The sequence below is a fragment of the Eubalaena glacialis genome, chromosome 18 (genome assembly GCF_028564815.1).
Source record: "Eubalaena glacialis isolate mEubGla1 chromosome 18, mEubGla1.1.hap2.+ XY, whole genome shotgun sequence".
Taxonomy (NCBI): domain Eukaryota; kingdom Metazoa; phylum Chordata; class Mammalia; order Artiodactyla; family Balaenidae; genus Eubalaena; species Eubalaena glacialis.
Window position 1 is genome coordinate 4452829 of NC_083733.1, and position 14549 is coordinate 4467377.

At 54.6% G+C, this 14549-nt stretch overlaps 1 protein-coding gene across 3 annotated transcripts; it reads right to left on the reverse strand.

Annotated features, from left to right (window-relative positions):
* Positions 1-1417: 1417 nt before the first annotated feature.
* On the reverse strand, positions 1418-14169 carry KLHL36 (kelch like family member 36). 3 transcript variants are annotated; one of them, XM_061172365.1, is made up of 6 exons: positions 14045-14169; positions 12764-12907; positions 11487-11565; positions 5907-6980; positions 4200-4357; positions 1418-2137 (listed from the first exon to the last, which is right to left on the reverse strand). In XM_061172365.1, exons 3-6 carry the CDS (start codon positions 11547-11549, stop codon positions 1582-1584), a joined length of 1851 nt encoding a protein of 616 aa, XP_061028348.1. In that variant the 5' UTR covers positions 11550-11565; positions 12764-12907; positions 14045-14169; the 3' UTR covers positions 1418-1581. The 3 variants fall into 3 exon arrangements, with proteins under 3 accessions (XP_061028348.1, XP_061028347.1, XP_061028349.1); XM_061172364.1 differs by lacking the exon at positions 12764-12907; XM_061172366.1 differs by lacking the exons at positions 12764-12907; positions 14045-14169 and adding an exon at positions 13581-13599.
* Positions 14170-14549: the final 380 nt, after the last annotated feature.

Below are 14549 nucleotides of genomic sequence, written 5' to 3' on the forward strand. Positions count from 1 at the left end.
CTCCCAAGTGGCTCTCAGCTCTCCTGGTTACTAGAGAAAGAGGCCAATCAAAATCACAGTAAACCTTTGAGAGAGAAAGGAAAGGAAGTGTAGTAAAGAGACAAAAAAGGAAAAGAAAAAAGAAGTTAACTGAGAATCTTATTCTAATAGCAGTGTTAACGATTATTCTTTAAGTGTTCTCGTCTCTGCAGTCAGATCTCTGCCACAGTATAGAACACTAAGGCCTCCCTTGGCTCGTGATTAAAACCCACCCCATGCCCATCGTCCTGGCGTGACGCAGCGGCTTGGGCACGAGTCTCAAACTCTCCTTAAACGGCACACGCTACTGTTGCGAGTTCCGGTAACTGCAGGAACCAGGCCGGGCCGGTCACGCATCTCGTAAGGAGGTGCGGAATCCACTTTCACAGCTTATATAGACTGAGAGAGCTTAACCCCTGGGAGGAGACCTGGCCATTATGTCATCTGTCACTTAATGAAGGGGGAAACAGCTCATAACTTGTTAAAGAAATTTGCCCCCAGCACAGAACTACTCGGCAGCGGACGGCCAGGACCAGGATCTGGCGCTGGAGTCGAGGGAGATGCTCGGACAACCTTCCCTCGTCGGGGATCCACGGGCCCTCACTCACTCATGTGGGAGCTTCCTGTGGCTTCTCAGAGCTGGAGTCACAGAAAACAATGGCACATTCTGCGGGCTCCCTTTTTCTTTCCTGAGTGATAAATGGAGATCTGTGGGGCTCAGTACATCAGTAATCTGAGAAACAGTGGGTTCCAGAAAAAAGAAACAGTAAAAAGACGAGAGCACAAATCACAGAATAAGGTGCCCTTTTTTACCTTTCTTCCTTGATTATCTATACCCTTTTAGAATTCGGGAAGACGACCAACCAGGAGAAACAGGATTATTTAGAAGCCGCGGTCACCTGAGCAAGAAATCCCGGTGGGGAGACCTCCCTGCTGAGAAGTCCCGCGGGCGCCCGACTGCCGGCGAGCTGGTGACTCTCGCTCACGCGGGCACCCTCTATGGGTCTCCGTGCTCCACCTGTAAAAATGCCCTTGCCAGTGATTTCCGAACGTGGCCGACGCTCAGTCATTCCAGGGACCGGCTAAAGGAGTTTCTAGGCTCCCCTACACCACTCCTGGTAGTTTCAGACTCGATTAATTCTGCGGCAGGGCTCAGGAACCTGTTTTCTTCAAAGCTCAGCCAGGTTTGGGGAGGCGTGGACTAGGGAATCTGCAACGTCCCACCGCAGCCCTTCGTTTCGCTGGGAAAATTTCTGCGTCACCCCTGCCCTGGCTGCTCTCTGGGGGACGGTCGGGGGGGTCACCCACGGGGGTTCGCAACGTGGGAAGCAGCCCTGGCACAGACACAGGGGTCGCTCCTGCCTGGGCCCCGCTTTAATTATTCAAGCAAGATAATATGTCAAGTCAGACAGAATATTTAATCGGTTACTGTGATATCATAGAAATACCAAGAATCATAAAAGTAAAAAAAGCTGCTAAGTCGTTGATAATGGTTCCGGGATTCTACCGAGTGGCTGCTGGTCTCGTGACGCGCCGCAGGCGGCGGTGGCAGCGGCGGCAGGGTCACTGGCCGCGGTCCTGGGGCCTCTTGCCCTTGCCCTTCTTCTTTTTGTCCTCCAGCCGCGGCTTCAGGGCGCACACGCAGGCGGACACGCCGGCGATGGCCTTGGGCAGGTCGGTGCCCTTGCTCCACTTGTCCTTCTCGCGGTCGTACACCTGCACCGTCTTGGAGAAGGCCGTGTTCTCCCAGCTGTAGCCGCCCAGGATGTAGATGCGGCCCTCCCACACGGCCACCCCCGACTCGCTGTTGGCGTGCAGCAGTGGCGCCACGCGGGTCCACTGGTTGCACTGCGGGCTGTAGGCCTCCACGCCCAGCACGTCGAAGCGCTCCATGGACTCGAGGCTGTCATCGCTGCCGCCGATGGAGTAGATGCTGTCCCCCAGGCTGCACATGCTGTGCCAGCCGCGCGCCGTGGTCATGGGCCGCCGTTCTTCCCACACGTCCGTCCGGTGGTCGTAGCACAGCAGGTTCTTGCGGTAGGGGCCGATCTGGTAGTCGTGGCCCCCCGAGATGTACACGAAGTCTTTGTAGATGGTGCCCGCGTGGCCGTACGTGAACCTGTGGAGAGACAGATGGATGGACCGACAGAGACAGAGGGGGAGCTCAGTGCTGCACGGGCTGGGCCTCTGTGAGCCGGGGACCCGGTCTTCTCCTCAGCAAAATGGGGACAAGCTGCCCTCTGAGGGGGTGGTGAGGATGGGAGGGGGTGACAGACGGAGAAGGGCAGGTGACACACGGGCAGCTCTGCAGCCGGACCGCCTGGGCCAGAATCCCAGCTCTGCCCTCTCTCTGCCCATCTGAGAAGTGGGCATCATCACAAGACTGCATGTGTCTCATTAGGGCTAGAAACGCTACGCTACTGAGGCGCACGTGTGGCCCTGGTCCCATCACACACCAAGCAGGGCCTGCAACAAAGTGCAGCTCCAATTACACGACAGTCTGGAAAAGTCAGCCCTAAAGGGACAGTAAATATCAGTGGCTGCCAGCGGTCCAGGGGAAGCAGGGAGGGATGAAAAGATGGAGCTCGAGGGATTCTTCGGGCACTGGGACTATTCTGTACGACACTGTAATCATGGATACACATCATCATACACGTGTCAAAACCCGCAGAACGCACAACCCAGAGAGGGAGCCTAATGTAAACTAGAGAGCTTAGTTAATGCTAATGTATCGACTTTGGTGCATTAGCTGGAAATAATGGACCAGTTACTGCAACGGGGGAAGCTGGGTGCGCTTGGGAACCTCTGTACTTTCTGCTCAATTTTCTCTACACCTAAAATCGCTCTAAAAAATGAGATCTATATAAAGACAAAAAAGAAAATACCAACAGCAAAAAAAGTGCACACAAAGGTGGAACAAAAAGGGAATGGCGTCACGACATTCAGGATGGTGATTCCTTAGCTGGAGGCGGGAAGCAAGCGGATGGGAGAAGAGCACACGGGGCAAATGGGTCCCAGGCAGGTGGGCTACTGTTCAACGTCTTCGGCTCTTGGGTTGGGCTGTGGGTTCGTGGAGGTCTCATTATACAAGTAAGTCAATGAATGAAAAAAGGTATGAGTAAACAAATGGAAAAATGTGGGGCATGCATGCCCTAATGACGGCAGCATCATGGATTATGTTTATTCCAACTCTGGACATGGATGGTCCACTTAGAAAAAATAACGATAGGGTTGTTGTCGCACTTAAGGTACACAAACCACCCCGGCTGGCCTAGAGAAAGTGACAGTGGCAGATATTCTTACGTAATTAAGCCTCACTTCTCCATCTGTAAAGTGGGATGGTACACAAGACCTGAACCTGGGAGAACATAGGTTTTGGTTTGCCTAGGACAGGGTCAGGATTTATATGGTTGAGCTCTCCGTTCACGGTCATTCGGCTTTGGGTAATCAATTACATGGGTTATTACCCACCCCACTGGATCACTGTGGATATCAAGGGACTCATCACATCAAGCACATGGCCCAGGCTGGCACGTGGTGATCAACAGCTACTATCATGATCATCCAATCATCTTATCCACAGGTGTCCAGGTGTTACTTCATCAGCTTCTTGGAACCTTTACCTGAAGGTGGTAGTTACTGTGGGGTGGGGGGTAGGGGCGGGGACTGGAGGAGCTGTGCAGCTGCTCAAATAAATGGCAGGCACCTCTGCTAAGCCTGTGACGATAACAAATGCAGGGAATGGACACCCTGACAGGGTGGTACTGACATCACATCCCCTTTACAGATGAGGAAAATGAGAGAGTGTGGGGTGAAGACACTTGCTGGAGTCAGATGGAGGATAGAGAACCCTCACCCTCTGTACTCCTCTTGCCCAAAGTCAGAGGGATCTTCAGTAAATCTCTCACTCTCTGAACTCAGCACTCATTTCCCCGAAACTCAGGAAGTGAAGAGATTCGGAAACAGAGGGATGTTTGTCTCAGTGGCAGAGCTGACACTTGCACTCCGACGGCCCAGAACAGGCACCCTGACAACCATGCCCTCTGCTCCCCACGCTGTTATTTACAAGCCAGGAGATTCTTCCTGGAATTGGAAGGCCAAAATATCCAGAAAGGGAGGTGGGCTCAACTGTAACCCCAAAGCCTCCACGTCTGTAGGGTCTGCCACAAAACCCCAATCACCTTGGCAAGCCGGCCACATAGGACCAGGAGTCGGTCTTGGGACTGTAGGTCTCTACCGACGAGAGAGCTCCATTCTCATTCCGGCCGCCGACGGCCACCAGCATGTCTTCGATGGAGGCCAAGTAGAAATCCACGCGGCGCTGGTTCATGGAGGCCACCTGCGGAGGCGAGACACCTGTACCTTCCCTTCCCCAAACTCGGGTCAGCATCAACATCCAGCACCGCATCCCCAAACATGCTCCACGGAAGGCACAGCCCCGGAAGGTGAGGTGGTGGCCACATGAGCCTTCGGAAGGGAGCCAAACTTGGAGAAAGGGGGGCTCTGTAGGCGGGATTTCTCAGAGCCCCCAGGACCCTCGAGACCTCGTGAATCCCCAAGAGGGGGATGGAGAATTCACTTCCCCAAACCTGTCTGGCCACGTGGCCGACCCTGTGGGCTGGAATTCCGCAGCACACACAGGTCAGAACTGCTGACGTAGGGCTTTCCTGAAAGAAGAGTTCATCTTTCCCCTCACCCCCCCACCATCAGATATTTTACAAATTAATGTTGATTGTCGTCCGTGTTGATGGGCAGAAAGTGGTGCTCCACAGAAATTAGCAATGGAAGACCCAAATTTCTTTTTTTTCTTTCTTTTTTAAACCATCCAAGCAGAACACACGAATGAACACGGTCCCGCAGGAGACCATGTCAGGCTGCCACCGCTATGAAGGTTTGGAGGACGGGCTTCAAAGCTGGAAGCCTCCGTCTAGTGCAAGCGCAAGACTTACACCTTGGTTTTAGAGTTTTGAGAATAAAATCAAAAGGTCATCCAAGTCCCTTCTAAGCCTTGAGCTCAGAAAAGCACTGAGTTAAGTAAGAAGACTGAGGCGTGAGTATAAAGATTGAGACAGACTTTCACGGGTGGCCATCTGGTTCTTGGGAGGAAAGGAGCACATGTGCCAATCAACGTGAGCTACAACCACCGACCCTGGAAGGTCAGCATCCCCCCACCCGTTTCCAGAGGGAGAAGCTGAAATTTGGAGCGGGCAAGGAACCGGTCTGAAACCCCTAGCCACGATTTAGCCAAGTTGGGGCGCAAACCTGGGTCTGACATCAAGACCCAGGCCTGTCCCGGAATCAGCTGCCACGCCTGCCAAAGGGCCACGACTCCTACCAGGTGTGAGCCTTCGTGGCCTCCTTGGCCAGCTCCAAACCTGTCCCAAAGAGGAGCTCAGCGGAGACTCCGAGACACGGGGAGGTTGTCAGAACTATGGGTCAATCTTCCAGACCGGTGTCATCCAATATGGTAGCCACTAGCCTCCTGTGGCCATTTACACTCAGATGTAAATTAGTGAAAATGAAATAAAATGGAAAACTCAGTTCTTCAGTCCCACGGGGCACATTTCAAGCGCTCAACTGCCACACGTGGCTGGTGGCTACCGTATCGGGTGGCGCGGATGAAGAACGGTTCTGTCGGTGAAGAAAGTTCTACTCCACGGCGATGCTCTGGACACCGACCGTCCCTGTAGAAGGCGGCCGGTCAGCCCTCACCGCCCCCAACCGGGGGGGTGGGGGGAAATGATGTGGCTTGTCACTTTATCGTCACACCTCGTTCAGAAGCAGGGTGGTGGTCAAGGCCCGAGAGAAGGGGGTGGGGGGCAGTCAAGGCTAAGGTTAAGGAGATAAAAGTCCTCAAGAGTAAAGAAATAATCTGCCTTTAATCTCACCTTGATCCACTGTTTACAGCGGGGGTCATACCTATAAAGAAGATTGGATGCCGCATCCCCTCCGTTGTCCCGCGAGAAGCTGCCGCCAGCGATGAAGATGAACCCCCCCAGCACGGCGACGCAGTGGTGGCTCCGCCGGGCCGGCAGGGGCGTCTCCTTGACCCACTGCTCGCTCTGGGCGTCCAGGTAGCAGGTGTCGTCGCTGAGCTCCAGACACCGCTCGGAGACCTCGCCGCCCACAAACAGCAGGCACGCCTGGGTGGTGCGGAGGGCCGTGCGCTTGGTCTGCATGACCGGCTGGGCCGCCAGGCTGTTGTGGTAGCGCACAGCCTCCTCGATGAAGCCCTCGCAGTTGGCCTCGCGGGGCAGCAGTGAGCACACGGCCGGCTTGACGCGGTGCAGCAGGTCGTTCTTGGGGATGAGCGGGAAGTGGATGTTCTCCAGCACCTGGTGGGCGTGGGCCTCGCGCTCGGGCTGCTGCGTCAGCCACTGCAGGGCGGCCTGCAGCAGGTCGTGCTCGCACTCCCGCTGCACCTCGCTGCTGCCCAGGTAGGCGCACAGCTTCTGCAGGGAGACGTTCTGCAGGAAGTCGGGCGTGAAGGACAGCGTGCCGAAGCGGCCGAGGATGAAGCCGTCGATGAAGGCGTCCAGCCGCCTGAGGCTGTAGATGGAGGCCAGCTCCTGCAGGTACAGGTAGTTGTCCTCGCTCACCTCCTGCTCCAGGTACTCGCAGCAGAAGTCCACCGCCGTCCAGATCTGCAGCAGGTGGGCCGTCTCCAGGACGTAGTCGATGTTGCCACCGTCCAGCACCAGCTCCCCGCCGTACAGGAAGTCCACCACGGCCTTGAGCCCGATGTAGGAGGCGCCGATCAGCTCCACCTCCTTCTGGAAGGCCTCGCGCATGCCGAGGGTGAACATGGAGTTGAAGTAGTCGCTGCACACGGCCAGCAGGTTGCGGTGGGCTGGCACGCGCTGCTCGTCGGCCACCAGGACCACGTCGCAGAAGAGGCCGCGCAGGCGCTGCTCGTTCAGCCGCTGCAGCACCGTGCTGGAGTGCTCGGCCCAGCGGTACACCTGCGGCGGCGGCGGAGAGCGCGTGTCAGGAGCGGAGGGGGCCGCCGACCCGCCCCCACACCGCAGGGGCCCAGCTAGCGCTACGCGACCAGCACTGACATACAGTGGAATGAGAGAGAACAGGAAACAAGGTGTCAGAGCACCTCGCAGAAAATCAGGGTGTTTCTTTCCCTGTACGTGTGCATATGTATTTGTACATTTCCTTTCTTCCCTTCTTTACAAATAAAAATTTTAACTCAATCTTTCTTTTTCCCTTTGTTTAGTTTTCCCTCTCTCCTTCTTTGTAAACAGAATTCCCCAAAGTTTCCTTCCTTCCCTCCTTCCCTGTCTCTCTCTCCTTCTTAGTGTGTGTGGGTCATGGCACACAGGTTCGACAACGCTGTCCTGTCGGGAGGGTGAAGTTGCCTGGGGTGTAGCCTCTCAAGTCGGACAGAAGCTGGCGGAACCCCAGCTCCACTGCTCTGCAGCTGTGTGATCTGGGTGGGTCACGAGCAGCCTCTGAGCCTCGGCTCCTGGTCTCACAAGCGAAGATGAGCCTCGGCTCCTGGTCTCACCCAGGTTTGGTGCGGGGCAGGGGTCATGAGACAGAACATGGCACAGAGCTGGCCCGAGGAGAGCGGGAGCAAAGTCAGCTGCCGTGACCGCCAGTTCCCACGGGGTCGCGGTGCCGACAGTTATGCTACAGAGACCAGTCCGGGGAGGTAGAGGGTCCCAGAGACTCTGCACTATATCCAGACTAACGTGCTCTGGGGAATCTTACTTTCAGAAACACGGCTTCAACAGTCATTGCCCGAAAACGTATGTAAATTGCAGGAACGCTGTCTCTTCCCGGGAGCTGCACGTGCCGCAGACCGCACTGTGCACTCGCCTGCACTCTCTCATTTGAGCGTCACAGGAACCCTCCAACGGAACGTCAGTTATAACCCCCTTATTCCAGATGAGGAAAAGGGAGGTTCAGGGAGACTAAGAAACGTGCCCAAAGTCCCACAGGGACTGAGGGGCAGGGCTGGCATTTGAACCTAGGTCTGATGCCAGAGCCCAAACCTTTAAGCACCACGCTACACTGGAATTAACGAATCAGTTAACATGAATAGTTAATAGGAATTAATTCAATAAATTCAGGTTGGTGGACATTGCTTGACTGTTATCTGCCTGCCCTGGGCTTTTGAGAATACAAAGAAAAATCAGACCCAGACAACGGTTTCTAAACCCTGGAAGAACTAATTAGGATATTTCACACTGCTTTCTTTATTCCCTATAAAAACAACATGAAAATTCAACATATGGAAAAACAGACCATTCAGAAATATCAACTAGGTAGCAGGGCGATTCAGGGACGATTGGGGAAAGGGGCGGGGCGGGCGTTAAGCCCGAGGGGAAGTGGTGGTGGAAAGGAAGACAGGTGGGTGAGGGCTCAGCAGGTGTGAGCAGCTGGGTGACTGGTGCACAGGTCCTTCTGGGTTACTTCTCAACATGTGTCCTACGGCAGGAGGGTGGTTTTTTCTTCCCTTCCAAATCTGCTCCTTACCGCCTCCGATGCATTAGTAATTGGGGTACTTTATTTCCCGTGGTTCTTCCCCATCCGGCCAATTCCCACATCAATCGCTCTGTCTGTGCAACAGTCTCGGGCAGTGTCCTCACATTCTGAGGGTACCAAATAGACGTTCCCTAAAGCTTCCTTCCCTTCCAAGTTTACAGAGCCAGGCTCTCCTACCTTACATTACAGGATGGTTTCTTGTAGGTCCATACACAGATATCTCCGTCTATTCTGGTTATTCAGAGAGAGAGCCAGGCTGGCCTGGTCTGGGCTTCAACACATATTGGCTTGGGGCCCCTCTTGGGTGCGGACTGAAGGAAGGAAATGAAAAAGGCACTACGGCAGCAAGCTACCGAGTAATGGTGAAGCCTAGTGTCCTAGAGAAGCAAGTGAGGGGCATCAGGTGGGCTGTCAGCCCACCCCGGGCTCCTGGTTGTTTCCAAGCTGGTGAGGGTGCTGGAATTACCCCGCTTAAACAGGGGCACACGCCCGCAGGCTACGGTGTGAAAAGGGAAACAGCCCTGGGGAGGGGCAGGGACTGGGGAGAGCCCCAGACGACAGCTACCAGGGGAGCTACCTGCTGCAGTGAGCCAGGACAGGGGAGAAGGTGGCCACTGTTTCTCCAGCTGGGTCTCCAGGCTAAGTAGACACGTTTAATTCTTTACCTGGGTCTTGACTACAGCCCGTTTCTCCTTATTTAGTACAGCATCAGAGACCAGAACTAAAAACAGACGAATGTGACTTCCCAACATTAAACTGGCATCAATAACTGAGTTGCAACATTTCATATAATTTAGAAACTCCGACCTGCAACATTCTCCAGTGGTATTAACCCTGTTCATTCCTTTGTTTCTTACTTTAGCACCTTAATCAGGTGAAGAATCTCAGGATCTAACACTGGGCAGAAAGCAGCAGGTATGGGGTATCTTATATTAAAAAAGAACTCAGGGAACTCCCTGGCGGTCCAGTGGTTAGGACTCCGTGATTCTACTACAGGGGGCACGGGTTCGATCCCCGGTCGGGGAGCTAAGATCCTGCAAGCTGCGCGTCATGGCCAAATATATAAATTAAATAAATAAATAAATAAATAAATAATTAAAAAGTAAAAAATAATTCAGCATCAAAGTGGATCAACACATTTTAGAGCAGATAAATGAACAGTGGCAGCCACACAACGGAAGACTCCACCGCTCTGAGAAGGGCACGATCTACCACCACATGCAGCAGTCAGGGTGAACCTCAGAAGCAGGGTGACAAGAGTAAGGAGCCAGGCACCCAGGGGACCGACCCCGACTCCATTTATATAAGTTCAAGGGCAGGCAAAACTGCAGGGCTGGAAGCTGAGCGAGTGGCCGTCTTGATTGTAGGGGCTGGAGGGGTTTGGTAATGTTCTTTAACTGGGTGTGTTGAATGTCTAGAAAATCAAGGGTACATTATGATTGGGGCATTTTTTAAATATAAAGAGTTAGGAACATAAATACAACGAACCAAGGGATAGAGAAGCCTACTCCTAAAAGCTTCAATTCAGACAGAGACAAGATCAGAATCTGGCTTGAAGGGACAAAGATTTCTAGCGCTGTCGAACTTAGAAAGCTACGCTGTCTCTGCAGCCAAGCTCCCAGACAAAGCCCCTTTGAGTCAGCAGCAAGACCCTTCTGGGGTTTCGCAGCAGATAAAGCCGGGCTTTGGCAAGAGCCTTCTCAGTCAACTCAAATGGAAATAGGAGAGCATTTCTCAGGAGGACCAACCTCCCCTGAAAATTACACCCCGTTTTTCTTTTTTACACATCTGTCGAACCTCGTTCCCCCTTCTTCTCCTCTTATCTATAGGCTGCTCCCAACTCCCTTTATCTAAAATGGTATTTTATCTTTTTTCCAGTCTGCTTTTAAGATATTTTTTTCCTAATAGCTCGCCATGTCATTTTAACACATAATATATATTCTATATATCTGTGAGTGTATTATATGTATAGCTTTCTACTTTAAAATAGTAAAATTCTTTCTAGACCCCCAAGAACCCATTTCATCTCCTTGTGAACAATATCAGCCCCATGGAGAAGGCACAATCTAAGGTAAACATGACATTTAATCTTCAAAAAAGGACACTTTTAAAGAATTTCCTGGCGGTCCAGTGGTTAGCACTCCGCACTTTCACTGCCGAGGGCCAGGGTTCAATACCTGGTTGGGGAACTAGGATCCCACAAGCTGCGGTGCGGCCGAAAAAATAAATAAAAAATAAAAACTAAAGAAAGAAAAGGGTGTTCTTAGTATTCATAAAGAGACAGGTGTAAATTGGGACTGTCTCGCCAACTGGTCCCCCAAACCTTATCTACAGCAGCTGTAGGGAAAGGGGCCGCTCCAAGTCACTTGAGGGTTTGCTAAAGGTACAGATTTGCAGGTCCTGCTCTGAGATTTTAATTTAGCAGGTCTGGGGTGGGGCTGGGCATATGCACTTCTCATGAGACACCTGCCCCCTCCCCGTCTCCCAGGGTGAGTCTGATGTAGTCAGTGCGCCACAGGTAGGTAGCCCCGCCGTGGGGAACCCACCCTCACTGGCTCCTAGGGTCTCAGAAAGTCACGACCGGGGAAGAGTCTGGGCCCTTAACATCCAGGTATACAAAGTGTTGTCCCCACTACAAGGTTGGGGGCTGGCTTCTCCATGGACACAGCCTTGGAGTTTTTGAGCCCCGAGTGGAAACAGAAATCCCACGGCATCCACCGTGTCCTGTAGATGCCAGGTGTGGGATAAACGAGTCAAGTTGTGTTTCTAACATCCCTCGCACCCCCCAACCCCTGCTCTGATTTTATGAGTTTTCCACTCCTTGCCTGTGCCACCTCTAGTCATTGTTAAGGAGATTAACACCAACACCAAGAACAGAAAATCAGTCTGTGCAATAAGAATGAGCTCATTAGAAAAATCTCACGCTTCTTTGTCAATTTGCACAGGTGGTGAGCAACCCATTCACAGACCTTTGAGGATTCGCTGATCTTGTACGGCCGAGACACTCGCGTCTGCCGGCTTCCCTCCATCATAAACAAGATCGCAGCCCTACGACAAGAACAGGACTTCTGAGCGTGTAGTAATAACTCGAGGTCATTCATGAATCGCAGGCTCTGCTGGCAGGTATCAGTGACAGCAAGAGCGAAACAGTCACATGGAGGGAAGAGGGAGAAAAAACTGTACTACAAAGAACTCCCTTACTCTGAGAGCTGAAAAAATCAGAGGGTTAGAATCAGATAGAACATTTAATAAGTGTCCCTTTTTCACCTAAAATCCGACAACATCATGTCTTTCAGCCCACCTCCTACAAGTACCTACCTTTGGATGCTTGAGCTGAATTAGGCCTTTTCGAGAGATCAAGATAATGACAACAGTTATCATTTCAGAACCCAGACTATGACCCTGGAACCAAGTTGACATGTGCTATCTCATTAAACTCCCACAACTATTTGGCCGGGCTGATGTCACTTAACCCATTTTATCGATGAGGATATTGAGCTCAAGGTCACAAAGCTAGTGAATGGCTGGGAATCAAACCTGAGTCTGTCCAGCTTCAAAACTGGACAGACATGGGCCCTTCCCTGGGATGCCTGGTTGAATGTGGCCTAATCTTTAAGAATCTCATACTTTTAAAATTTCATGAAGTTAAGGATATGATGCAGTGATGACTACTAAGTATAAAATACATTCTAGACACAGGCACTGTCTTAAGTGTTTTCTGTGTCTCACTGATTTAATCCCCACAACAAGCCCACCAGGCCAGCACTATTATTATCCTCAGTTTATAAAGGAAGAAGCTCATGGCAGCGAGGGGAAGTAACTTGCCCAGCGTCACACACAGGAAGAAACAGACCTAAGGAGGCTTTCCTGCTCTCAATCCCTGGGCTATTTCACTTGACCATTAAAAAAATGCCCACAGGCAGGAAACCTCTGCAGGGGGAGCCCATGCCCCGGCTGGAACATGCAGGATAAACTTGAACAAGCAAGTTAACCTCTGTAGACTTCATGGTTGAATCCATGGACTGGGCTGGTGTATCAGGGGATGTTAAGGTTTCTTCCAGCTTTGAAAAGTCAAGCAACCCACTAACAGCACAGACCTGGGCTTTGGGGGACCTCGGAGGATGGGGGCACACAGAGGAAGGATTAAGCTAGCAATATGGGCACAAGTCACATACTGGGACTGAGGGTTTAAGGAGGAATTCTTCCCCCTGCTAGCAGAGTTGAAAAGAGTCAATTTGTTACCTACTGAACACACAGCCTTTGCTAATAAAGAACAATGTGACAAGGAGTCAGCTCTGTGTCAAGATAATCAGGGACACACAGAGGGGGCTCCAGCGCTCCCACGTTGGGTGGGGGGACGAATCCAGGCACCGTCCATCCTGCCAGCTCCCTGGGAAGAAGGAAGGGACAACTAGATTTCTCTCGACAAACCAGCAACTTTGTGACAAAGACCAGCTGTCCCCACCCCTGTCCTTTCTGTCTGCTCCTAGGATGCTGGGGGGCTCAGAGAGGGAAGAGGACACCAGCATCCATCCTAATGCTCACCCCTGACTTCCTTGTTTCACCTTCACCCTCTGAGACAGGTGCCACCATCGTTTCTGACACCGAGGCTCAGGTGGCCGTGCGGCCCCGCCCAAGGTCACACAGCCGACAGTCTGCACCACCGCAGGCAGCCAGCCAGGGCTCAGGTCTGCCTTCAGTGCTAAGAGCTTTCTTTTCTAGGCCAAGATTTCTAGAGAGAGTATCCCCTTGTGGAGGCTCCCTTTTGTCTGCGGCCAAGTGGTTTGGGGCTCACTGCTACAGGAGTGTGGGTATCAGCTGCCTCATGTGCTTTCTGCAAGCAGGTGAGGGGTCAAGGCCACACGCAGGGACGGTGGCGATCCCCAGTGAGGCGTAAAAGGTCTTTTAGTAAACACGGGAACCGACGCCGCGTCCGGAAGGGAGGGTCCCTGGGAGCCTCCTCTCCCGGCTCCTTCCCCGGGTTTCGACCCTAAACGTGCCCGACCGCAGCGCTCGGGGAAACAGCGTCGTGGAGGTGGACACGGACGCCCGCCGGCACCCACCTGTCCCGGGTCTCGCCGGCAGGGTCTCCGGGAACGCCGCTGTCGCTCGCTCGGACCCAGCACCCCCTGGCGGAACCGCCGTCACAACGGCCGCCCGGGCGGGCTCGAGCCGGCTGCGAGGAGGCGGAGCTGGATTGCGCCCGGGGCTGGCGCCCGCGGCGGGACGCGAGGACAGTCACTCACCTGGGCCGCGCGGGCCGGCCGCACAGGCCGCACCTGTCTTACCTGCGGGGGCGGCGGCCCCCTCTCCACCCCCCACCCCGGCCCCGCGGCGGCCCCTCCGCTCGCCCCCGGCCCCGCGGTCCTCCCCCCGCCCCCCGAGCACAAAGAGATCCCGGGGGCGGAACCGGGTCGCAGCTCGCGGGGCCGGGGACCCTCCCGAGGCAGGCCCGCCCCCCGCCCCGGCCCCCGGACGGCGCGCGGCTCTCGGCCCGGGCAGGAAGGGGGCGCGCGCGGAGGCCCACCTGGGAGGGCGCGCTACGGGCGCGACGCGGGGATCCCGAGCGGCGGGGCCGGGCGGGCGGGGCGGCGGGGCCCGGGCGTCGGAGCCCGTGGGCCGGCCGGGTGCGCGGCCATGGCTCCGCCAGGAAGTGCGAGGCCGAGGGCGGAGGCGCGCGCGGCCAATGGCGGCGGCCGGGAGGGGGTGGGCTCTGGCGGCGCGGGGGCGGGGCCTGCCCCAGGCGGGCGGGGCCTGCCCCAGGCGGGCGGGGCCTGCGCGCGGCGCGCGGGGGGCGCGGTGTCCTCGCCCCGCTGTCCCCCCGGCCGCCGGACTCGCTTGCGGCCCAGGCGGGCCACTCACAGTCACGCACCGCGAAATGCCTACTGGGTGTCGCCCGCTGTCTTAGGCGCGGGGACACGGCGTGGAGGGACAGGCATGGTCCTGGGCCTGGGGGGACCGGAGTGCTGGGAGGGGCCATCGCGGTGGCACCTTCGCACCTTCACCTCCTTCCAGCCTTAGCTCGGTCGGCC

Excerpts from the sequence above, each read along its gene's own strand:
- KLHL36 (XM_061172364.1), bottom strand. The coding sequence starts at position 11,549 with ATGATGGAGGGAAGCCGGCAGACGCGAGTGTCTCGGCCGTACAAGATC. Across the intron at positions 6,981-11,486 it reads AGATCAGCGAATCCTCAAAG|GTGTACCGCTGGGCCGAGCA; the intron begins GTCTGTGAATGG and ends CCGCCGCCGCAG. Across the intron at positions 4,358-5,906 it reads GCTGTAAACAGTGGATCAAG|GTGGCCTCCATGAACCAGCG; the intron begins GTGAGATTAAAG and ends TCGCCTCCGCAG.